This window comes from Tetrao urogallus (genome assembly GCF_951394365.1).
Source record: "Tetrao urogallus genome assembly, chromosome: 6".
NCBI classification, from domain to species: Eukaryota; Metazoa; Chordata; class Aves; order Galliformes; family Phasianidae; genus Tetrao; species Tetrao urogallus.
This window is the reverse complement of record NC_136819.1, coordinates 7,172,516-7,197,256: the sequence shown is the minus strand read 5'-3', so window position 1 is coordinate 7,197,256 and position 24,741 is coordinate 7,172,516. Positions and strand designations below refer to the sequence as shown.

Genomic DNA, 24,741 nt, shown 5'->3' with positions numbered 1-24,741 from the left:
AAAGTGGCAATTACCACCTTCCTAATTGTTTTATTGCACTGCCATCTCCTCCCCTACTCTTCCCAATGTGTTGGCATCCTTCTGAGATTGTTCATTACTGTCTGCATTTGCCTGCAGCTCACAGGCATGGCACCCCATTGTCACAGGGATGGGGGAACTTTGTTTTGGGTCCAGAACAGGGACACGGGGACACCATGGGAAGCATCTCCTTCCCCAGGGGGTGCCCAGGTGCTGAGCATCTCCTGACCCCAAACCCCTCAGCAGTAGGACAGAGCCGTGGGTGGCACTGGGGAGCACTGGGGCAGGCCCTGAGGAGGGACATAGCTCCCCAGTGCATCACCGGCTGTGACACAGGGTGGCACTGGCAGGGCCGTGAGTCACTCCCTCCCTCCGCCCTGGACTTTGCCTCTTGTGGATGCTCTGGGCAATAAATCTGGGAGCAGGGAGGGAGTGGGAGAGGGGTGAGGGCCGGGCGCAGTGTTCTGGGCAGCCCCGTGCCTGTCCCCACATCCCAGCCCACAGCGTCCCATGCAGCCGCTGCCTGAGAGTCAGAGCTCGGCCCTGGGGCCCCCTGAGCCCACGGTCGCTGAGATCAAAGCCGTTGTGGTCGGGGATGGGGGCTGTGGGAAGACATCTCTGCTGATGGTCTTTGCTAGAGGGGACTTCCCCAAGGTGAGGGGCCTAAAGCCTGCCAGCGGCACCAGGATGGGGACTCCAGCCCCGAGGACCTGCTCGTGCCATCTCCTGTCCCCGCCAGGTCTACGTCCCCACAGTGTTCGAGAAGTACACAGCCTCCTTCCGGATCAGAGGCAAGCCTGCCAAGATCCACCTGTGGGACACAGCAGGTGGGACCAGAGGGACTGCCCCACGCTCAGGGTGTCCCCAGCTGGCACCCCCTGGGCTGGGGACAGGTGGGGCTCCTCTGCAAGGAACCTGTGTGTGATGGGTGGCGTCTGCTGGGGCACCGCAGGGCAGGAAGACTACGACAGGCTGCGCCCGCTGTCCTACTCAGACACCAACGTTGTCCTCATATGCTTCGATGTCACCAGCCGCAGCAGCTATGACAACATCCTAACGAAGGTAACGCAGCCCCGCAGCTGCTCCAACCCCACAAAGGGGACACGGAGCCAGGGCTGCTGCTCGCCCCGCTGTCTGTCCCAATGTCTGTCCTTCTTCCTGTCACCCGCCTGTCCCATCCCTCTGTCAGTCTGTCTCTCTCTCTTTCTGTCCTGCACGTCCCTCTGCCTGTCCCACTCCCCATCTCCTTCCCGCAGTGGTACCCGGAGGTCAACCACTTCTGCAAAGGTGTCCCGGTGCTGCTGGTGGGCTGCAAGACCGACCTGCGGCAGGGCCACCACGAGTCTGTCACCTTCCAGGAGGTCAGTGCCACTGCCTGCCGCGGGAGGGACGCGTTCCACGTCCTCCCCCAAGGCTCAGCACCGCTGCCTGCAGGGGGAGGCCATGGCCCGGCAGGTGCAGGCTGCAGCCTACTTGGAGTGCTCAGCGCTGCACCGGGACAATGTCAGGGACGTCTTCATTGAGGCCTGCACCATCGCACTCCGTGGCGCCCGTCGGCCCCGCCGCAAGAGGTGGCCCCGCAACGGCTGTGCGCTCTGCTGAGTCCCAGCACCATGAGGCTGGCAGGAGAGCAGCCCCGGTACGCAGACCACTGGCACCCCCCGGGGCTGGGAACTGACTTGGGGACCCCTGAGCCCTGCTGGACAGGAACGGATGTATCCCCACGCAGCACCGTCGTGGTGTGGTATTAAAATTCAGTGATCAATGCGATGTGGTGTTTGTGGGCAGCGCCGGTGCACGGACGGGACGGGATGGGGATAGGCTGGGAATGGCAGCTCCACCCGAGCACGGATTACACTATACGTGTGTGCGCTCCAGCACGCACGCAAACAGAGGCGCAAACGGACGCGCGCACGGCCGGCCCCGGGGGCGCGCTCACCCGTAGAAACGTTCCCCGCGCGCATGCGCGGAGCCGTGCCCACGAGGAGGCGTGGCCAGCGCGCCGCCCCGGAGATACGGCCAGTAAGGCGCCCGCGGACGCGCGCATGCGCGCTCTCACCCCTTCTCTCCGGCGAGGCGGGGCTGGAGGAACCGGGCACGGGGCTGCGCACGCGCACGGCGTCGGCCGATGGAGGGGGCGGGGTGGGAGGGGGGCGCGGGGCGGCGCAGGCGCAGTGCGGCGGCCGAGGCAGTGTGTATGTGAGGCTCTGACGGGTTCAAAATGGCGGCGGCGGCTCCTGTGTGAGGAGGGGAAGCGCGTCCCGGGCGGGGAGCGGGCTGGCGGCTGACGGGAGGGAGCGGGCGGCGGGGAGCGGGAAGAGAGCTCGGCGGGCGGCGCGGGGGACGAGGAGGGGGCGAAGGAGGACGAGGAGGCGCCGGGCCGGAGCGGGCCGGGCGCGGGGCCCGCGGAGCGGTTGCGGGCCGGCGGCTGGCGGGGCTGTCAGCGGGGGCGCGGGGGGCGACGGGGCTGTGGGGCGGCGGCGGCGGCAGCGGCGGGGGGCCCGCGGCGCTCGGAGCCTGACTCGGGGCTTCTCCTCCGTCTGCTGTGTTCGTGCTGTGCCGGCGGCAGGAGAGGACAAAGGCGCAGGAGGGACCTGGTGAGCCACCGGCGGCGGGGCGGGGGGGTCCGGGGGCCGAAAGTTTGGGGGGCGGCGGGCGGCGGTGACAGCTCCGGGGGGTGACAGCCGCGGGCTGTGGGGAGCGGGGACGGAGCGAGAAGCGAGGACGGCTCGGCGGTCCGCTCGTCCCTTCCCGGGGAGCTCCAGGGGGCTGTGGGCTTTGCCGCTTTAGAAGCGGAGGTGGAGGCGCTGCCTGACACCGCTGCGTCACACGGGTCGGGGGCTGAGTGTGGGAGTCCTCCGGGCTGGAGCTGCGCTGTGGGGGCTGTGCAGGGGGCTCGGTGCTCTGCTGCTGGCCTGGGATGCCCCCCGGGCCGGTGGCCGTGTCCTGGGGAGGAGCTGTTTCTGTAACACGCAGCCCTGTTCTGGGTGCACCCAGCTGCTCCCTCGGTGCCTATAGGTGATTAGCAGCAGGCACCCGGTCTGGTCCGTGGTGCCAGTGCCGGGAGGAGACCCACTGTGTCACACATCTGCTGCCTTACGCAGCAGCCTGCGAAGTCACTCTTAAAGTTAGAGCGTTTGGGTTGGGGTGGGCTCGTCGCTGTGCTCATGTTCAGGAGGGAGAGAGGTGGGTGCTGCATGGCCCCATGCCCTGCCTCACTGCTTGCCTCTGATTTCCAAGGAGGAAGAGGACGACGACAGCAGCCCTGGAGTGTCCTTCTCACTTTCTTCGGAAGAGTCAGAGATGGAGCCCGAGGAAGAAAGGATCCGTTACAGCCAAAGATTAGTCAGTATTGGTCCTTACCAATCAAATTCTTGGTTCTACTCAGCTGAAGGATGAAACGGCTCTTACTGGCAATATATTTAAACAACCAAACAAGCATTGCGATGGATGGCTCCGGGTACTGGAGGCCCACTTTGTGGGTTTTGCCCTGGTGGAAGGCACTTCTCTGCTGAGAGGGCAGCTGGGGGATGGCACTGGGGTGTGATGCTCCTGGAAGGGGCTAGAAGAAGATACAGCATGAGTGTCTGTGTAGCTTCTGGCGCAGCAGGTTTCTTCCATGTGTTCATAACAACCAGGGAATCTGCAGTGATGTATGTGTCGGCCTGGACTTGATTTGAGTGTTCTGCAAAACTGGGGAAAACCAGCTTTGGCTTCAAGCTCTGATTTGCTTGTGCTTGTGTTTGTGCATGCATCTTGTGGTGCTTGTGTTCATACAGAGTTATTCTAAGACTTAGGTTCTGGTTGCAGTGCAAGGGGCTGTTGCTCCATCGCCAGCAAGTTGATCTCCTGTTGTTTTGAGGCAGTTTTAAGTCCTATGGGAAGCTCAAGCACCAGTTGTCTGTGATAGCTGAGGCTGTGATAGGGTTTGTCTGTGAGTCAGCACAGCACATGCATCCTCTCCTTCAAGGTGCTGTCTGTGAAGTTAAATCCTTATCCTTTAATGCTCTGACACTACTCAGTATGAGGCAGTGCAGCACTCCGCGTTAAGCTCTGCCCTCGGACACAAGTCATTGATGCTCCTCTGCTGCTGTGTGCCTGACCACAGGTGCTGAGACAGAAGAGTTTAGAGGACAGAAGTAATTGTTTCAGCCCGTGTGGCGGGAGAATGGTGCACAGGCACCTGTGGCTTCTCTGCAGCCCTGCTTTGCTTGAGGTCTGCTCCTTTTGGAGTTGGTTCTTTCCAGTCCCTTGGGTGGCTTTAATTTGGTAATGCTGCCAAAAGCTGTGGTCCTGCCTTATCCTGATGCACTTATTTCTTTCCGTGACTGTGGCAAGCAGCTCAAGATGCTGAAGGCAACCACTTGTAGCCAGCATCATAGCTTCCTTTGGGGAAGGGCTTTGGGTTCTGTTAAATTATGATCGTAGCTGTGCATTGGCCCTGCTGAAGTAACTCAAAACAGCAGGACAAAAACAAGGCTATTGAATGGTACTAGCAGCCAGGAGTTCACTTCAAAAAAAAAAAATAAAAAAAAAATGCTTTGAGCTCACAAAAACTGCAGGAAGAGTTGCTGTCTGAATGTACCCAGCCCAAACTCTAGCAAACACACTAAGCTGGATCAGTGGCTGCACCCTGATGAGCTGCATGTTTAAGGGGCTTGGGAAAGCACATGGGCAGCAAGCAGAGGATGAGGGTCACCTCAGCTTCTATGGCTTTGTGCTGTCCCTCCGGCCTGCAGCCCAGAGGAAGCATGGCCCCAGTGAGGTGCAGTTTGTGCTTTGCTCTTTGTGGAAGCCTCCTGCTCGCTGTGCTTCAGTGGAGCTTCCGTGTTGGAGGACCTTGCAGATGTCCTTGGTTTTCTTTTCCTAGATGGATTCTCTCAACTTCTTATCCAACTCTGGTTATGGATTATTTGAATATCGTATTCTTGACATACGTGTTGATCTTGGGAGTTGGTTTCCATGTGTCTGCATTAAAACTCTTAGATGGGGAAACAGGTAGTTGGTAGTACAGTTACATCTGTGCTGCTGTGAATGGCGTTTGTCTTGTGCGTGACTGGCAGCAACAGAGGAATAAATATACTTTTAAAGCTACATCCAAGTGTGGCAGCAGTCCTGCTGGGCAAGCATCCTGGATCAGAATAGTTGATAGTGGTGAAGAGGCTGGATTAATTGCATTGGCACAATGCTGCACGTGGTCTGTCAACGGGAGGTTGCTGCCCAGTGTGCCATGAGCTGCACTGACTGCACCTCTCAGTGCATCACCCCAGTCTTAAAACTTGACTGGTTTCCTTTGGGGTGTAGAGAGAGAGTTTCAAGCATCTTGTTTTTAGTGAACCATGCTCTATGTTTTTAGTTACTGTACTCTTATTCAACCAAAATCTGATGTTGATTCTTTTTTTGAACAGATTTGTTGGTGGAAGATGTGAAATTTGTCTGTTTGTCACTGCTCCACAGTGCTGTAATGAGGCAGTATGGCGGGACAGGCTTGAGGTGCTGGCTCTGTAAGCTGGAGATGGATGTTTATAACACTTCATGAAGGGGCTGAAACACTGTGTTGTGTCCTGAGGCAGGGATGGTAGAACAGCCTTGGCACTGATAATGCCGCAGTCCCTCTGTGAGACCTGAGAGTGCAGCCTGTGCATGGCGAAGCTGGGCACGTGCTGGAGCCAGAGCTTGTTGGAGGCAGGAGTGAGAGATGGCCACCACCTCAAGGACCAGTCCTGCCTGCTGGGGTCTGTAACGCTGCCAGGTCAGCAGTTGTTATCTCAGGCATGGTTCCAGGTAGGACAGCGGCCTGACAAAGCCTCCGTCTGCATTTGCCTCAGAGGCTGGTGTCCCGGAGCTGAATGCTGCTTCAGGGGACGCAGGATCGCACCCTAGGTAAAAGCCATCAGGAGGACATCACATTCACATGGCTGGCTCGCCTTCACCTCCAGCAAACCCGGTGAGACTGGAGAGGTGGCAGGCCACAGTGGGGAGACTGGGTGGGGTGGGAACCTCCTCAACCAGCTCTGCTGCTGGAGAGAGCCTGCAGTGCAGCCACACCCTCCACCAGTGTTCACTGGGCTCTGGAGTGAAGCTGTGTGTTGTCTGGGCCCTGGTGCCTGTCCGTGGCTGCTTGGTGGCACTTCATGACAGCTACTGAAGACTGGTGACAGATGATTGGGCTGCTGGAGGATGAGAGCCAAGCTACTTGCTGTAGGTGCTGGAGCATGCCAGGGTTGTGTGGAACACTCTGCCCATCGCTTGGTGCAGCCCGTGTCCTGCCTTAGCATTGCTGTGCCCTGTGATTGGAGCTTTTTGTGAGATTAGAGACCAGGCCTGTTCCTAGCAGCCAGAACCTGAGGCTTCTCCTGTAAGCAGCAGTCACAGGCCTGTCCTTAACTGTCAGTGTCTGTGCTGCCCTGGATGGTAGTTCACATGAACAATATGTGGAATCATCAGCTGATGATGGTAGAGGTGGGGCTTGGGTGTGCTGTGAGCATGCCGGGGTGCACAGTGTCAATGTGTGGTGGCAGCGAGGCTGGCTCTCAGCCTGTGGTTTCCAAGTTGTCTGTATTGGTGCTGCCAATGGGGGGAGGGGAGGGGTGAAGCCACGCGCAGGACAGAGCCATGGATTGGAAAGGCTCATTTGTCAGACAGGTCTGTGGTGAACCTCTTGCCCTTCTTGTGTGGCCAAGGGGACAGATGGCCCCAGGGCGGTGAGAGGAAGGTGGGGAGGGCATGGGACATGGGCTTGCTGCTTGTGCTGGGTGAGGTGGCAAGGAAGAGTATGTATCCTGGGTGAGTGCGAGAGCTGCGGGTGCTGAAGCATGGCAGCCTTCCCATTGCCTGAAGGGTTGGTCAGCTAGAGTCTGGTGCAAAAGCTTGTCTTGGCCAAACATTGCTCACTGCTGGGCCCGCCTCTGTTTCCCAGTCTGGACTGAGCCTAGGCTGATCAGATGATTAATCTCCAGCAAGCCTCTGCCTCAAGCTGAAGACACTACAGATGAGTCTTTCCCAATGACCCAGGTAGAATAATTGAGCCCTGAATAATTTAGGAATTCTGTTCAGTTTTGTTCTGGACCAGATGTAGGGACTGAAGAGGGGGAGTTTTGCTCTTTGGCAGAAGCAGGCAGCAAGCAAAGACTGTTGCTGGGAAGCTTTGGGAATTCCAGTGAGCGTTTAGGTACTGGAAGAGCCTCGCAGTCCCAGGGAGAACATGGCCCTGAAACCAAAGGGGTGTTGCTCTCTGTTGACGGGGGGGATGCAGAAGGTGAGCAGCTCTGCTGACTTCTTGCTGTCCCAAGTCTGAGCACACCTGTGAGCATCCTGGAAGCTGCAGTTACCAGGTAGAACTTGCAAATTGCACTGATGACTCCTGTTGACAAGCAGCAGGTTTTCTCAAGGTTATCTTAACTGGAAATGGTGCTAACAAGATAGAGCCATCCCCATGCCCTCAGAGTATCTTTATTACTGGTGAATTACATCCTGAACCACGTAGACTGGGGGCTGTGGGGTGCTGGTTGATTTCTGGTGAGCGCCGATTCACTTGAAGCCTTGCTGGGTGATCTGCTCAGAAGGTGGAGTAACAAGGGAGCTGTAGCTGAGGTGTCTTGCTGCCCTTCTGCCAGCACTTGAGAAGGTTCCCATAGGTCTGGGAAACAGGCATAGTTACGGGAGAGAGGAGCTGGCTTTCACTCTGCTCTGTTCAGCAGGTCTGTGTTTATGCGTCTCTGTTGCTGTAGAAACAGTGCTGGTGGTGAGCAGTGAGCTCTGGGGACAGCACTATGCGGCTGCGCTGAAGGTCCTGAGGGCTTTGGGAGAGGAGGAGCTGTGCCATAGGAGAGATCAGCAGAAGGATCAGGTCGTTGCTTGCTAAGGCTGTTATCTGGAGAAGGAGATCCCAACTGACGAGGTGTGTTCTCCTTTTGAGAGAATACCCAGCGGGGATGGTCCCTTCTGATGTTGCTTCCTTCTTTGCCTTGTCTCCTCATTGATGATAAAAGCCTGCAGAGCGAGGAAGGAACGGGACAGCGCTGTGGAACTCAGAGAGGACGATAAGAGAAGGATGGGAAGGCAGGGATGCCTGTTCTTGTTGTGTTTGTGTTGTGTGTTTTTTTTTTTTTTGTTTGTTTTTTTAAACATTGAAGAGTCTGACCTGTGCTGTTGCAATCTAAGGGAGTCTTCCTTCCCCCTTGCTCTCTTGCATGCTGCAGCTGTGGTTTTGGAATATAGCTGGGGCAGCCAGAAGGGAAGGGAGCAGACTGGCAGTGCACTATCCTGTAGGGTTAAGCTATCTGTGTGTCTCTAACTTGCTGTAGAATGCTATTTCCATGTGTCACTGAGCCACGTTTGGAATAAGGAAGGGGCGAGCACTAGACTTCTTGTGGGGCAGAGGGAGGGAGCACATGATGCTGTTATGACCATGTGGAGGAAGGAGGACATATCCTTTCTGGTAGATGGTCATGCTGGTTGTGTTCATCCCAGTGGCCGTGGGTTGTTTTTCTTCTCTGCAGGCATCTTTAGCCCTTGGCTTGTCTGTTCAGAAGACCACATCGAAGTAGCAGGAGCTGTGCTACAAACCCTGTGCCCAAGCGTGCCTGCAGTCCAGCCTTGTTTTATGGGTGTGTTGGTCAAAACTGGCAGTGGGCTGCTGCAGAGCTGGGCCAGGGCCATGGGAATCCCGCAGGGTCAGCTCTTCCCTGCTGGGAAACCTGAGCTGCCTGATACAAAGCTCGGTAGCCTGGTGCTGTGTGGGTCTGGAGGATATAGGTGAAGTATGTGTCACTTTCAAGCTTGCCTTTTTGGAGAAGTTTGTCTGGTTTTGTTTTGTTTTTTTGCCTTCCCGGACAAAGCAGAATGGGGTCATGACACTGTAATGCTCACCTACCTGACTGTGTGGCAGGTGTGCTGAGGAAGTCCAGGCAGGGATACAATGTATACAATGTTTTTTTTCTTGAATTTTGTGTGATGTGGAAAGGTGAGAGGTAACCAAAATAGATTTGCTCCGTTTATTTGAGTAATAACAAAGCTTAACTTTTCTTTTTAAGTGGTTTTTCAGAGTTTGCAATGCTCGAAAGAAGGTGGCATGGAGGATGATTTGATGGTCTTTTCTGAGCTTATGGCATGGAGGCAGGGTCTGTGCGGGTACTGGGGTGTTGTGGTCATACCATAAATGCCACTTGGGAAGTTGGTGCACATGAAGTGGTGGCAGGTGACTGGAGAAGAAGCATCCCTTACAAAAGCAATGGTAACTCATTGGGACTGTTGCCAGACATGCCCATCTGTGATCCGATCTAGCATATTCTGCCCTGTGGCTGGCAAGTGTGTGGTGGCCTGAGTTCTGTGTTCCCTGTGCCCCTCATCTGTCTCTAAGCCTTGCTCTGGTTCCTCAGTTACTCCTTGTGTACATCCAATTTTGTAACGCAAAAGTGCAAACCAAAGCTCTCTCCCTGCTCATACTGAAAGGCTGCCAGCCCTGCTTGTGGTGGGAATCCCTCCTGGAGCTGCAGAAGTCTACAAGGGCTCCAGCTCTGCCTGGACTTCTGTCCGATCCTGAGCCTGCTGCTGGGAGCAGGAACGTGCAGCCTGGGCTGCCCCAGGTCACCTGTGCAGGTCTTGAGAAATAATGGGGAGGGGGCAGGGGGAGAATATTAAGCCTGCTGGTTTAGTCCATGTTCCTCTGGTGAAAGCAGGAAGCAATCGAGTGAATTCAGTATGGCTCTTAGCCACCAAAACGATGAACTGGACAAGGCATGCAGTGCCCTTTTCCCTGATGTGAAAGATCCCCTGCGTGGCTTTGGGGTGGCTCTCCATGGATAGTGGAGCTCGGTGGAGTGTTCAAGCAGTGTTTGGGAGGAGGGGCTCAGACACAAGTGTGAAACCTGCCCATCTTCTTGTCTACATGCCTACTCCAAAGGTGTGAGGGAGGCTCCCAGGAGGCAAGCTGCCCTGGAAATACAGCAACAGAGGGAGAGCAAGGGGTGTCAGGTCTGATGAAGCAGGAGGCTTGTCCTGGAGATGTCCTGGGAGATGCTGGAGCATCAAGGAGGGGATGGCAGCACGTGGGACAGGAAGTTACTAAAGTGCTGTTGGTTTCATTTTGTAAGTACAGGAGGCTCTTTCAGCTTAAGAATGGCTTGTTCTGTTTTCAAATGTGACCTTGTACTCATTTTTCTCTCTCTCTCTCTCTCAAAAAAAAATCAAACTCATGGGAGAGCAGTCCTCTGGTTCCCTTACCAGCTGCTGTGGTGGAAGGAGATGTCTAAGGAGCATCCTGAGGAGCAGTGCTGTGGAGGCAGTTCTCAGTGTCCCTTGGAGCAGGAGGGTCAGAACAGGAGGGGTGGCACTGCAGGATTCATATTCGTGCTTCCCATTTCCTACATTAAGCAAATGGTACCCAGGAGGGCCAGAAAGCAGTGGTGAAAGACAGCTAGCGTGGTGAGAATTGCTGGCTGGCTGCTTTTGGAGGGTGAACAAAAACTGCCTTTCTCTTGACCCTGTCTGCATTCTGCTCTGGACTGCTTGTCAGTTCTTCCTTAGGAAAACTCGGGATGAGAAATGGCAGCATCCTAGCACGGATCACAGAGCTAAAAAAGCAGAATTTGAGTATTGCTGCTTGGTGCTGAGCGCTGTGGTTGTCCCATAGGGATGCCTAACGTGCCCGACTCGCGTTGCTCTGCCACAGCTAAGCTTCCTCTGGGACACCAGAGATTCTCATAGAGGCAGTTTTCAGGTGCCTGTTGTGGAAGTGCCACATAGCTGACAGAGCTGCTGGTTGGCACTGGCCATAAGGGAGAGCTGTGGAGAAGCTGCAGGCTCCAGCAGGGCAGTACTCAACTGCAGAGATCTGCCCACAGCCTTGGTAGATACTGTCTCAAAATGTGTGCTTGGGAGTGCAGAAGCTTTTTCTCCCCGTCCTCTGCATGCACTGAAATGTTGTTTTTCCCCACCCTGCCAAGACAACAATGGCATGAAAGCACTGAAGCATCTTGCACTTGAGTGGCATTGTATAACTGATGGGAGCCATTTGTATTGTGGTACTTCTGGGTCCTCCGCAGTGCCTGGGATCCTGTTCTGTAGGCTGCTCATCAGGGAAACTGGGCTCTTTCCTGCCCACAGGAACAGCCCAAGCTGAGTGGATCATGCAGCTGATGCTGCGCTGGTATCAGCTTGAGGGTCAGACTTTGGAAACAGTGAGGCTGGAGGAGACAGTCCCCTTTCTTATGTGTTATGCTTCCTGCATGGGGGCATGTACACAGGTTAAAGGACAAGGTTGGGTGTATCTAGTGCTGTTTTCCCCAAAAGCAGCCTGCAATAAGTGTGGGTGGCACAGCCTAGTCCTCTGGTCACCTGATCCTAAACAGCTGGGAGCCAGGGACCTCAGGACACAATCACTCCACTTCATTCTGCACATCCTCTAATGAGCCTTGTGGCCCTGGAGCCTGAAGCTTGTCCCATAGGCTTGGATCTATGGGAGGGATTTGGGGAACATGGCAAAATTAATGGGAAGAGGTGAGCTGCTCTGCCTTGGTGAGAGTGAGCAGCTTGGAATGGATTGGTTCTGGAAATAGGGTGGGACCCAGGTACTGCAGGGGGGAGAGAAGGTTCCCATCAGATCCTCACTCAGCTTCTGTGGCATATGAGGCAGCCATGGGATGGTAGAAGGACAGAGCCAGAGAGGTGCTCTGCTCTTCCCCAGGAGACTGTAGAACAAAGAGATGGAACTGTGACAGGAAGCGCACAGGGATTGGGACACCAGAGGTGCACTGCTGTCCCTCAGTGTCAGAGAGGTCCCCAGCTGGGACAGTGAGCTGCTGGGTCTGTGGACCCTTGGCTTACCCCAAGGTGAGGGCTGCTGCTCTGTCACCTCCTGTCCCTGGCTAGCTGCTGCTAAGTGCATCTCTAACTGGGCGAAGCCAGCCTGGCAAATGCAGAGCAGGCTGGCTGTTATCTGAGGGGAACTGGGGAGCATTCCCACGATGACTGCCAGAACACGGCCAGTCTCTGGAGGAGTGGCTAGCAGCTGGGAACAGTAATTTCTTCCAGATCCAGCCATGCTAGAAGAGGATGTCTGTCAGGAGTACAGCACAGATGTACTTATGAGACCCTCTAAGAAGAGGGTTGCTCCTCATGAATGAGTGAGTAAATCAAACTTATGCAGCCAGGCGTAACCAAAGATGAAAACTTGAGAACATTCTGTAACATGAACCCCTTTCTTTATCACTTTGACATTCTAGCAGAATTTAAGTTCACAAATGCTGTGCGGAAAAATACTGATGTACCTGTTAAAAAAAACAAACTGATTTTTCTTCCTTTGTCCCAGTTACACCAAGCTGTCTCTCCTTATTCCTTGCTGGTGTTAGTGCTCACTGAGAGCAGGTAGCCTGTCTGCTGTACAGCCCAACGTACACAGATGTGTCAGTTGTAGGAGGAGCAAATCTGATGGTGTGTTTGGGATCCAGGACCCAGGTTGCCTGATTAGATTTCAGCGTATCTGCTGAAAACTGATACCAGCAGTGTTTGCTGGGCAGGAGGCCTGAGGGATAGTATAAAGCACAGTGGCATGCAGTCTCCAGTCTGGGAGCAAGCTGTGCGGGCTCACAGAGTGCTTGCTGCTGGGTGGAGGGGGGACAGCTGGGCGCTGGGCATTCCTCCTGGGATGCAGCTCTCACCTCCCGGCCTGTTCTCTCTGCAGCGTGGCACCATGCGGCGGCGTTACGAGGACGACGGCATCTCTGATGACGAAATTGAAGGGAAGAGGACATTTGACCTTGAGGAAAAGCTCTCCACCAACAAGTTTAATTCTACCTTCGTCATCTTCATGGAAGGCAAAGGTTTGTGCTGTGCTGCAGCTGTGGCTTGAGCTGTTGCTGTCTGTAACCAGACAGCTGCTGTGGTTTTCCTCTTCACTGCAATGTGATGTGTGAGGTGACCTTTTCCCCAAGCTTTTAGGAGAAAGCTGACAGTGATCACAGTTGGATGTGTTCTCTGCATCTGACTACACACTGAGCCTTCCTGACTGCCAGCATGAAGGGCAGTTGTGGTGATAATCAAATCCCTTTCCAATGTCCTACACTTTGCTGTTGTTTGTTTTCCTCTAGAGCTGAAGAAACTGACTGCTGTTCACACTAGCTCTGTGCTTTCCTTTCTTGTAAACTGCTTTTGTAACCCATGTGGACAGGTGAGGCAGGAATGTTATGCCTGCTCCCCTGCAAGCACCTTGCCAGCAAAGTGGGGCTTATCACTAGAAGTTTGGTTCAAGTTTCCCAAGTCCACAAGCCAGGAAACTAGTAACAGGGAGCATGTGTGGGAAATGGCGTGAAGTAAGCTCGCTCTGGAGAGAGATGTTCTGGCCTGCAGCTCTGCAAGCTCTCTAATACACATGGCAGCCAGGAGCAAGAGGGTTTGCCTGGGACAGCACCTGAAATTGCAGCCACATGTCTGCTAGATGTTCAGTTGAGAGTACATGAGATCTCCCTGCTGTCTTCTACCATGTGTGCAGCTCAGTGGGATGTCCTTTCATCACACAGCCAGTGCAAGCCCTCATGAGGATTTACCGTGAGGGAGGAGGTCCTGCTTGGCTGTGAGTTCCTTAGGAAAGCGAGGAGCAGAAGCCCAAGCTGTTTCTCTGTCTAGCCCAGCCTCTGGAGCAACTCCCCCTCCCTCCCTCCCAAGCAGTTGTCTAAGAGCTGTCACCAGCACACACCATGCTGCTTACAGAGCTGCCATAAAGGAGTTCCAGGATTTCTGCAGGAGTGTGGGAAGGGCAAGGCTCCCTCAATAGACAGCTGTGCCACAGAGATTTGAGGTTTTGAGCCGCCTGAGTAGAGTCTGAAGCTAGTTTGCAGGGACCAAGGTTGAACTAGAGATCTTGTCTAACCTCTGTTTTTATACAATCCTCTGTAGGAGTCTTGCCTTACGCCTTCTTCCTTTTCTCCCCACACCAGACTTCACAGTTGAATACATCCAGCGAGGTGGCCTGAGAGACCCCCTCATCTTCAGGAGCTCTGATGGCCTGGGTATAAAGTAAGTGTTGGAGCACAGAGTGGTGGGTGGCTCTGCTCTGATTTCTTGCCTGACTTCATGTCATGGGCAATCTGATGCTGGTCACTGAATCTGTGCTCTGCCAACCTGATAAGACTGTGCCCTGTTCACACTGTTGAGAAAACAGAGAAAAGCATCTTCCATCTCACATATCCTATTGTTACTAGTCTGCTTGGGCTTAAAATGAGAGGATTGAATTTGCTGTATGTGATCACAGTTCAAGCAAATACCTGGCAAATGTTACTACTGCTTTCAGGCAACGTCTGTCCTGTTTGGTGGTGTTTTTTTTGTTGTTTGTTTTTGGTGGGTTTTTTTTTTTTTTGCCTAATAATGCAGGCAAATGTTGCCAGATATTCTACAAAATGCTTGACTATCTGGCATTTTCCAGAATACAAAACTGGTTTGCCTAACATGTTTACTGCTAAGCTGCCATCCCTCTCTTGCTACAGTAAATCAGTTCAGGTTTACTATTTTGAGTATAAAGCTGTACTGATGGAAGACTTTGTACTGTTTGGTGGTGTACCTACTGTTGGTATGTATATACAGCACAGGTAGGATATGTAGTTTTAGGGCAAGTAACACTACCTCCAAACCTTACTGTTGGCAAGTTGGAAGCATGAATTAGATTTAGCAAATTTTGTCAGAACCACCATCAGCAGCACTGTTCTTAAATTCCTCAACTAGCTATATGAGAATGGACAGTAGATAATGGAGTGCACGGTACACTGTGCTGTGATGAATATGTGAACAAATGGTGTCAGGTTTAGTTTTAATAGCTGGCTGACTTGGGAGGGCACATATTTGGTACTGAGGGTTACAGTGTGGGTGAAACAGGATTCCCTTGAGCTTTTGGTTATTTCTCTGGGTCTGGAGCTGCTTGAATGACTGTCTGCCCATTGTGCTTGTGACAGCAGCATTTGTGTAGATACAGTCAGAGGAGTTATGTTGTGTTACTGAATATACTGCTTCTACTAGTCCAATGGTCTCCCTTGTATTGAGACAACCCATGCAGAGAGTCTTTAAAACGAGAGCTGGGATTGCTTAGTTCCATTCCTTTGCCGGAAGTCACTGTGCTCTGTAGGTGTCGTATCCTGTTCACAAACCACTCTTGCTTACCCAGCTTTGTGCCACTAGAGACCTATGTGCACAGTCCTTGTCTGTATCTTCACCTACACCCATCAGACAAAAAAGAAGCACAGCGGGGCTGAGAAGAGGTTACGGGTGGGAAGAGAATGCAAACAGAAGTGCTTCATGAGTTTTTTAGCAAGGTGTTTGTCTTGCAGGATGCCAGATCCGGACTTCAGCGTGAACGATGTGCGGCTGTGTGTTGGTGAGTGTCTCTCATTGTCTAGGAGCAGCAATGAACATCAGCTGCACACTGGGATGATAGGGAGAAACAGAGAGTCACTGGGTGTATCAAAGCTAGAAGCCTGGTTTTTGTGGCACCCCTAGTGCGCAGCTGGTTGAACCTGAGCCGTACTTTGCCAGTGGGTCACAGCTTTTACCTGCTTGAGCAGTCTAGTTTGTCCTGAAAACATCTGTTTTGATGTGGGTGTGGAGGAAGATAAAGTTATGGGAGAGGCAGAGACATTGCAAGCATGTGTGGGTGGGTTCTTTGAGGAAGGGCATCCAGAGTGTCTCTTCTGGGAGGCCTGTTGTGCACAGGTACAGCTCCAGTAACATTTGTCCACTCTGGCAGGGAGCCGGCGGATGGTGGATGTAATGGATGTAAACACACAGAGGGACATAGAGATGTCCATGGCACAGTGGGCACGCTACTATGAAACACCTGAAGCTGAACGGGAGAAACTTTACAATGTCATCAGCCTGGAGTTCAGCCACACCAAACTGGAGAACCTGGTGCAGAGACCTGCTACGGTCAGTGCAGTTCTTTCTGCAGGGATGTCCCTTCCCTTGTGCTTGCAGTTGCTCTCAGAGCGCAGTCCAGTGCGTGAGTACAACAGGAGAGGAGCTGTTCAGAGCATGCATGGGCTCAGCCAGGGCTGTGCTCTGGAAGCTGTTGGAGCTGGTTCTGTGCTTGACTTGGATCCAGCAACTGATCTCACAGTACACTGGGGCTGGTAGGCCTCGGCTGCAGTGACCACGGTGCATGATTCTACCTTGTTCGCTAGCTGCCAGTAATTAGAGAAATGGAAGTGATTTGCAAAGGAATAATTGGAGTAAACTGTTCCTGCTGGCTGGATTTCAAGAACAGACACGGAGGTCAAACAAGCATCTGAATTTGGTAGAGAGGTGCAGTGTGTTGAGGCAGAACGGGGATGCTATCTCCGAGCCTCTCCCAGTTAGCTGATCCAATTGTCTCTTTGATACTGGGGTGCAGAGCCTTCAATGCCAATGAGGTCTAGAATCAAGCAACAGCTCAGCAATGTTTGCTGCATTTGTGAAAGAACAGCAAAATCTGGGGTGAAGCTTCATGGCTTGCCTGGAAACAACAATTCTGTTAGGATAACACCCTGGTGTCTGACTGCACGAGGTGGCAGGAAGTGTAGCTGATGTGAAGGGTTGAAGTCCCTGAGGGCAGGGAGTGCCCTGGGATAGGGCACAGCATTCTCTCTGTCTGCCAGGTGAAGAACCAGCTGACCCTACTGAAGTGTTACAAGTACCTGCGTATCTGAGGTGAATGTCCTGAACTCCCTCTACACTCAGCAAAGAGAATCAGGCAGCTCTGCATACTGCAGATGCTGCCCAGCAGATGTTTTATGTAAGCCCAGTGTATAGCAGTTTCTGATTGACCCCCTAAGTGGAAGAGCAGCATCCCCATGCTGTTCTTGTGATCTTGCTGGGGTGTTTGCTGTAGAAATTTATTCAGAGGCTCACTAGCATGAGAACAGCTGATCTCAAATGCTTTACATGTAGGATTGCAGCGGGGCACAAGAGAAGTTGCTGAGGTGTGCGGGAGCCAAAATGGGAGCATTGTGGCCATTCAGCTAAACCCAGAGGCCCTCCTTTCCTTCCTAGGTCCCAGAGTTTGTTGTGGTTATGCTCTGAACTGAGCTTGCTGGCAGCCTGTGTGCAGCTCCACGGTAGTTTTGGTAGTCCAGTGCGGGAGTGTTGTGCCACTTTCATTTATACTCATGTCTCTCACTTTTCTGCTGCAGGTGGATTTGATTGACTGGGTTGATAACATGTGGCCCAGGCACCTGAAGGAGAGTCAGACAGAGTCCACAAATGCTATTCTAGAGATGCAGTATCCAAAAGTGCAGAAGTAAGTGACTTGTTTTGCTGCCTACCACCATTGGCATAGCTCAGGATCTCTTGCAAGAAATCTGCCCAAAGGAGAAGCAGTTTGTTCCAAGGGGGGGAGGGGGAGGAACAGCTGTGCCACCTTGTGCCCCCTTACCCCATTTATATTAGCAGGTAACAACTCTGTTAATAACTCTGCAATTAGTTTCTGAAGCCTGCGCCACGTGCTGTGTGGAAGGGTGGGCATGTCACCTTGAGGCGTTTGCTGCACTTTGAGGAAGCTCTTGGTGCTTGCTGCTTTGAGGCATCTGGAGTCCCCTGAGCTGTGGAGTGCTGCCCATCCTTCCCTGTAGGACAGACCTGTGGCTTGAGGGTTTCTAGAGCTGCTAAGTGAGTGAGGATGAAAGATCTCCTCTTGCCTGGGCTAGATCTTCTTGCAGGGATGTGACAAATGTGAAGTGAGCTCTCCCACAAATCACCTTCATGCAGCTGAAGTGCTTAACACTGCAGCGATTGGTTTCAGGCAATGCACTGAGCTATTGGTTGGGGTTTGGGCAGCGTGTTCACTTTGAATGCACTGTATTTATTTAAAAATGTGGATCGCCACCTGTTTTCACCTTCTCTTCTTGGTTCCCACCAGGTACTGTCTGATGAGTGTCAAGGGCTGCTACACCGATTTCCATGTGGACTTTGGTGGTACTTCTGTGTGGTATCACATCCACAGAGGAGGAAAGGTAGGAGGACAGTCCCTGTTGGGAAAGGTGAAGGTGCTATAGGAGAGTGACTTTTAGTGTTGTCTTCTATTGACCCTTGAAGATGCAGGTCCCAGACAGTGAATTCAAGTCTTTTCACCCTAAGCTGGTTTATGTATGGCTCTTAGGAGTAGCTGAGGCACCCAGAGGTCCACCAGGCACAAGCTGAAAATCCATGCTGCAGAGGTGATGCTGAGAAACTTTACAAAAAGCTGGATGGTATAGAGTATAATCACCCCATTCATCCAGTGCCTTGGGTTTCTGAAGGATCATTTGGCTACATGACTGATCACCTCTTGGTGTGGTGCAAACAGTAACCCTGGAAGGAGCAACAACCAAAAGAAAAATACCTAAAGGTGAATGAGAGCCTCCTAAAGCTTAACTGTGCACAGATTTTTGAATAGCCAGCAGATGTGTGAGGGTGTCACCTTAAAACATCAAGTGATTTCAAAAGCAGAAGCTTTCAAACTGGAGGTGAGGGACAGGCTTTCCGTACAAAACCTATTGTAATGTTTCCTTTTTTTGTGAGAAGTAGTTCTGAACTGGGACTGTTCAGTCTGGGGAAGAAGAGGCTGAGGGAAAACCTTATTACTCTCTTCAAATACCTGAAAGGTGATTGCAGCAAGAGCGAGGCTGGTCGCTTCTCACTGGTGACAGGATGAGGGGAAATGGCCTCAAGTTGCATCAAGGAAGTTTTAAATTGGATATCAGGAAGGGTTGTTAAGCACTTGAATAGGCTTCCTAGGGAGGTGGTTGAGTCACCATCCCTGGATGTGTTTAAAAAACCAATTGGATGTGGTGCTCAGGGACATGATGTAGCAGAGGGCTGTTAGGGCAGTATGGTTAGGTTGTGGTTGGACTTGACGATCTTGAAAGTTTTTTTCAACCAGAGTGATTCTATGATTCTGTGGTTCTAACAGTGTCAGATGTGAGCTTCTTGTCTGTAATCATTTCCTGTAGCTGAATCAGTCCAAGACTTGAAAACTGAACCCCAGTTCTGTTGAGATAAAGTTCACTAGGTTACAAATTTTGTGCACAGTTTGCTTCCCAGTTGGTTGCTTCCAGTCAGTCAAGCAGGGGTTCCTGTATGCCAGGTATCCCTTACTCCAGCTTGATGTTGTATGTGGGCCTGGTTGGAAGGAAGCCCATCTGGAGGGGGAACTGGAAGGTGCCAGTTCTCGCTCCTGCCCTCAGCAAGGTGTACTGTACCTTAAGCTCTGCTTATAGTTGGATATGTTGCGTCTCTTCTTTTCACTTTCAGAGAAGAGATCTGTAGCAATTCAGATGCTGTAACACTGAAGGAGCTAGCTAATGCAAAGTCACATGCCCTAGCTGGCTCTTCATCTACCCTGGAGAGCACAGTTATGTTCAGCAAGTGAAACTTAAATGACACCAAGGCCTTGCTGGGAGCAAACCCCCTTCAGTAGCCATCGGCTGGATGTGCCCATTGTCACAGATACCGTCTGTGCTTCAGCAGTACTGCTCAGGGGAGCAACACAGCAGACTCAATGTTGCATGAGTGAATTGTTGCAGTCAGAGCAGGGAAACGTGATGGTAGCTCAGCATGCCATATAAGCAAAACAAATATCATATAGTGCAGAATTTGCCAAAGGCCTCACCTCTGTTGCCCAGTGAGATGCCCCCAGCTGCTAAACTTTGCCTTTGAGAGCAACTGGATATTCCTGGAGCTTCTGGTTAAAGCCACTGATCATTTAGGGCTGAATTCATTAAGGATCTTCTGCAGTGGGTGAGAACAGATCTGGGAGGAAACTGGCTAAATGGGCAGTTACTGGGAAATTATACTATCCCATCTTTCTCCACTGACTTGAGCTGTGTTAAGGGACAGCAGCAAACTGTCCCTCTTGAAGAATCTGGGCTTTCAACCTACTTCTCCTTGCAAAGGAATTGTAGCTGCCAGACTCTCCCATAATTCTGATTTGTGGCTCCACTGATTGCTCATAAGACAAGCTAACAGTGTCTGAAGAGCCTAGTAGAGGGGTTGATATTTACTGGCCCACCTGTACTGTGCAAAGGCTGAGAAATGCAAAACTCTAGTTCATCTGTGGCTCTGAATAACATGTCAGCATTCAGAAAGAGACAAGTAAATATCTCCTTTGTTTCAGTGCTCTCGTCTTTAGTTGGCTTTATGTCAGTTCACATTGACTTTGTAAGTAATGCCTTACAGAGCATCCCAGGCTCAGTCTAGGAATGATGCTTGGTGCATGGGGGATGAGGACCCTTGTTCAGTGGCTTGCTCTCCCAGATGGGACAGCTGCTTTGGTCACTTGACTGGGGATTTCTGCACGTCTGCATCCTCTTTGGGTAGGAAGAGGAAGATATTTGGATATATGGGGGAGGGAGCAGGACAGGTTTAGAAGAAGCTAACAGTACAGTGACTTATGTGTTTTCTTTACTTGCAGATCTTCTGGTTGATCCCTCCTACACCCCAGAACCTGGAGCTCTATGAAAACTGGCTTCTCTCAGGGAAGCAGGGAGACATATTTCTTGGGGATAGAGTGTCAGAGTGCCAGCGCATCGAGCTGAAGCAGGGCTATACATTTGTCATCCCCTCAGGTACTGCAGGTTGGGCAGTTGCATCTTGTCTTCTGCTAGGTTTGTGGCAAAGGAACACCTGAGACACAAGCAGAATCAGGGCAGGCAAAATTCAGCTTTCGTGAGTAGAAGAGAGAGGGCAATGTTATGTGGCTCTGTTCTCTTGCTTGTGGCTCTCAAAACATGACTTTCATGGTACCGCAGATTCAACACAGGTGTCCAAAAGGCTCTGTCTGTCTTTCATCACAAAAAGAGGCTTTCCCAAAACCCGCCACAATGTCATTCTAAGCCTGACTTGTTTAAGCAAGCAGAACGAACAGGAGTGCATCAGCAGTGTCTTGCATGCGCAGTCAGTGCAGTGCTGTGCTAGAAAACAGCAAAGGCGGAAAAAGATGGGGTGCAGAGTTGGGTCACACAGCAGCCCGAGTTAATTGTTGGCAGGAGCTGTCTAACAGCCTTTTAGGGCTGTGATTCAGACCTGGGATGTCTGTAAAATGCCCTAGCAGTAAGGAATACTTTCTTGTAAGGAGAAAGATGATGGGACCTCTTGCAAGGAATCACTTTCAAGGCTTCCAGTAGAACTGCCACATAAAAGTTAGGTCCATCAGGCTGTCTCAGATGGCAAAAGCTGTTTCCTGTTAACAGTAGTGCAGAAATTAGGTGTGTTGTATGCACATGTTCCTGTAGCTTACAGCAGAAGTAGGAACAGAAGACAGCAGGGGTTGTACAAGTGACTTGAGTCATGGGGTCTTGACTTTTTGCCCTAAGGGAATGCTGGGATCTACAAAATGTTGGACTTGTCTGGATTAACCTCTGAGACAACGGAACTGGGACTTGATTTACTTTGAGGTTTTTTTCCATTGTTAAATAAACTGTGAAAGACTGTTCTTGGTTCTGCTGATGTTTTTAAGTATAATGCAACTAGGAGGCAACTGACAGAGACTGGAATGACAAAAAGTTGTGGAGGGGAGGTAAATACTGGCACGCTCACTACCTTGGGAAGGTGAATTTAGGTGTGTAAGTATAAATCTGCCTCTAGCTCTTAGATGGGTAAAATGAGCTGAGCATTGAGTGAATCGGTAGTGATGCTTTGTGAGGATTAGACATTGCTGTGCTAATGCAAGTGTCAGCCTTCATCAAAGAGTTGGGATGCAGATGGTCCACTCCTCTCCTTCCTCTGCTGCTAGCCCTGGCTGTTGTGATGGGTCATGGCTAATCTGTTAACAGCTGACCTAGGTATGGTTTAAAGCCTAACTATCAGAGTAAGCCTAGCTGAGCAGTGTGGAAGTTATGCAGTTTTGAGAGCCCTTCTCCAAAAACTGCAGTTGGTAAGCGGTTTCAAAGGAATTGACGTAGTAGGGATTTAACTGGTTGTGTGACCTTGACCTCCCCTATTCACTCAGCAGAACTCTTCAAACTCTTTCTCCCAAAGGTTGGATCCATGCTGTGTACACTCCCATGGACACACTGGTTTTTGGAGGCAACTTCTTGCACAGCTTCAACATCCCTATGCAGCTCCGGATCTACAGCATTGAAGACCGCACGCGGGTGAGGAGAGCTGGGAGGAAGCAGCCTCCTAGGGTGGCAGGGAGGGCACAGGAGCAGTGGTGTGCAGGCAGGCGAGCTGCATCTCACCCTGTGACATTGCTGGAACTCCCCTGCTAGATGTGCAGGAAGGAGCTTGGGTGAGGGATGGCCTGTAGCACGTTAGGGCTTGCTGTGTTCCTTCATCCTACCTCCAGTCTGATGTCAGGCATCCAAGGGGTTGGAAGCATTGCAGAGAGTGTGGTGGGGATCTCCCCTGGCAAAGCAGCCAGGGAGGAGGAAGGCTCCAGCAGGTCTTCGGGAGTGTATCCAAGCACAATGCCTTTGCCCTTAGCCATTCTGCTCTTTTTTGATGTTGATCGTGGGCTTTAATGTGATAAAGATGGCTGAAACAAAAGGCTCCCAGAAAACTCAAGCCAAGAATGCTGTTGACAAGTGGGTGCTCTCCCTTGTTTCTTGTGGAGATGTGGCTCCTGCAGAGAAGCCTGGGCTGTGGCATCTGCTGCTCTCCTGTACTAAGGAGGGGGGAGCCAGTGGAGAGCTGCAATCCTGACAAAGACAAAGGAAGTGTTAATGTTAATGATTTGCAAGTGAGAAGTACCTGGTGTCTGCTCCACCTGGCCTTTGCTTTCCTTCCACGTGGAGAATGACATCTGGCACAGATGCTGCTATTACACATGTACCTGCATTTCCTGCCTCGCAGGAGGGGATTGGGCTCGCTACAGGCAGCACAGCAGTCTGCAGCCCTTGCAGAAGGCAGTCTGAACTGATCCTCTTCCCTCTTCTGCAGGTCCCAAACAAGTTTCGCTATCCCTTCTATTATGAGATGTGTTGGTACGTGCTGGAGCGCTATGTCTACTGCATCACCAGCCGCTCACATCTCACCAAGGACTTCCAGAAGGAATCACTCAGCATGGGTGAGCTCCTCTCCAGCCCCTGTTCCTCCTCGCATGCTGCTGCAGGTCTGTGTGGCAGGCAGGGAGGGCTGTGCGGGATAGAACTCAGGACCCTCACTTCCTCCATTTACAGAGTGGTTTCTCTGTGTGTTTCCTCTCATTTCCCTGTCTGCTGCACTGAGCAGTCAGAGGGTAGACTACTTCCTCCTCTGCTCTTGTGTCAGGCCAGGCTCCTTGCAGCTGCAAAACCAGCAGACCGGCTCCTGGCCTTGCTCATACATGCAAAGCGTGTAACAGAAGAGGGGAGGAATGCTGCCTTGCTGCATCATGGCGCCTTGCTGTGGGGCTGTGATGCTTTCTTGCTGATCAGGGCCATCCTGCATGCAGAGTTTGAGGAGCTTTGTCAGATGATCTTCAAGAGGGTCTCACAAAAGAGATGATTGGCCTCGTTAAAGCCTCTGCAGCAGTTTAAGAGGTTATTTGTTATGGATATACCCTTCTTGAGACTGGGAGAGAGATGGATAGCCTGAGCCTGAGGGCCCTGAAAAAATCTGTCCTCACTCCTCAGAGGGGATCTAAATGCCCATGACTGGGTGCTTTTCTGATGGCCAAAGCCATCTGGGGACATTGGAGAATTGCTCCCAGCTATTTTTAGGGTCAGAGGAGGGTGCTTTGTTATGCACAGTCAGGCTCAGAGACCTTGTGGTCATCTGGAAAGCCCACATCTCCTGCCTCCCATCAGGAGGACAGGTCCCACCCAAGACCAGATGGCAGGAGATGCCAAGCCCTCTCAAAATAAACCTGGACCTCAGCTTTGCTATCATCTGCTGGAGGAGGCTTCCCACATCCCGTGCCTGGCCATCCACAGAGTGACTGGGAGTAGGAAGGGGTTTTGCTATTCCTCTCTAGCAGCCATGTGCACCATCCTTTTTGTGATCTTGCCCCATGTATATCTGTTGTGCCAGTAACGTGCTTCACTGGTGATCTCTCTCACCATACTAAAGATACAGGAATTATGAACGTCCATCTTAAGCTTGTTAAAAACAATTACTTTTCAGTTATTTTCATAACAGGTAAGGACCTGTGTAGATCCCCCAAAGCTTGGAATTCATTTACAGAACTCCTGAACAAGATTTTAAGAAATAGCTAATTAAATCTGGGTAAATCCTGAGAGGGTTCCTTTGAAGACCGAATGTTTCCTGCGACCAGTTGGCCACTGGGATCTTGTCTCATGCTTTCTCTTTCATGGCAGATATGGAGCTGAGCTCCTCAGACTCGGTAAACATGGAGGAAGAGGAGGAGGAAGAGGAGGATGCAGCAGGAAAGGAACCAAGGAGACCGATCACGAGACGGTCTGTTCTTACCAGCCCTGTAGCCAATGGTGCCAACGTGGACTATGACGAACTGGGCAGGAGCTGCCGGAGCAGCCTGCCGGCTCTGAAGAAGAGCCCATCTGTAGACTCCTCTGACTCTAGCCGGGGCTCCCAGAATGGCCAGGCCTGGGAGCTACATGGCGGCAGTCCACGCAAGAGCAGGAGGGTGCACCTGACACAATTTGAGCTGGAGGGGCTGCGCTGCCTGGTAGACAAGCTAGAGTCACTCCCTCTGCACAAGAAGTGCGTTCCCACCGGCATCGAGGACGAGGACGCTCTCATCGCCGATGTCAAGGTACGTAGGCTTGGGAGCACCACTTGTGACGCTGCTCCCTGGATGAGTTTCGTTTGCTGGTGTATCAGAGATGA

The 24,741-nt window shown here is 52.0% G+C and overlaps 2 protein-coding genes across 2 annotated transcripts in view; both read left to right on the top strand.

The window, feature by feature from the left end:
* Positions 1-528: 528 nt before the first annotated feature.
* RHOD (ras homolog family member D) lies at positions 529-1,620 on the top strand (the record flags this gene model as incomplete). The annotated part of the gene is made up of 5 exons (XM_079537401.1): positions 529-672; positions 758-845; positions 971-1,080; positions 1,275-1,379; positions 1,453-1,620. The coding sequence occupies 5 exons, from the start codon at positions 529-531 to the stop codon at positions 1,618-1,620; spliced, it is 615 nt and encodes a 204-aa protein (XP_079393527.1).
* A 1,686-nt stretch (positions 1,621-3,306) lies between these two features.
* The window catches only part of KDM2A (lysine demethylase 2A), a gene marked incomplete at its 3' end in the record, with an annotated part of 30,732 nt that continues 9,297 nt past the window's right edge, over positions 3,307-24,741 (top strand). The window contains exons 1-11 of the mRNA XM_079536713.1: positions 3,307-3,363; positions 12,701-12,839; positions 13,953-14,031; positions 15,333-15,379; positions 15,749-15,927; positions 17,169-17,275; positions 17,894-17,987; positions 20,426-20,579; positions 21,991-22,106; positions 22,894-23,020; positions 24,252-24,667. Coding sequence (XP_079392839.1) covers positions 3,322-3,363; positions 12,701-12,839; positions 13,953-14,031; positions 15,333-15,379; positions 15,749-15,927; positions 17,169-17,275; positions 17,894-17,987; positions 20,426-20,579; positions 21,991-22,106; positions 22,894-23,020; positions 24,252-24,667 — 1,500 coding nt within the window. The 5' untranslated portion in view covers positions 3,307-3,321. The remainder of the gene's footprint in view (positions 3,364-12,700; positions 12,840-13,952; positions 14,032-15,332; positions 15,380-15,748; positions 15,928-17,168; positions 17,276-17,893; positions 17,988-20,425; positions 20,580-21,990; positions 22,107-22,893; positions 23,021-24,251; positions 24,668-24,741) is intronic.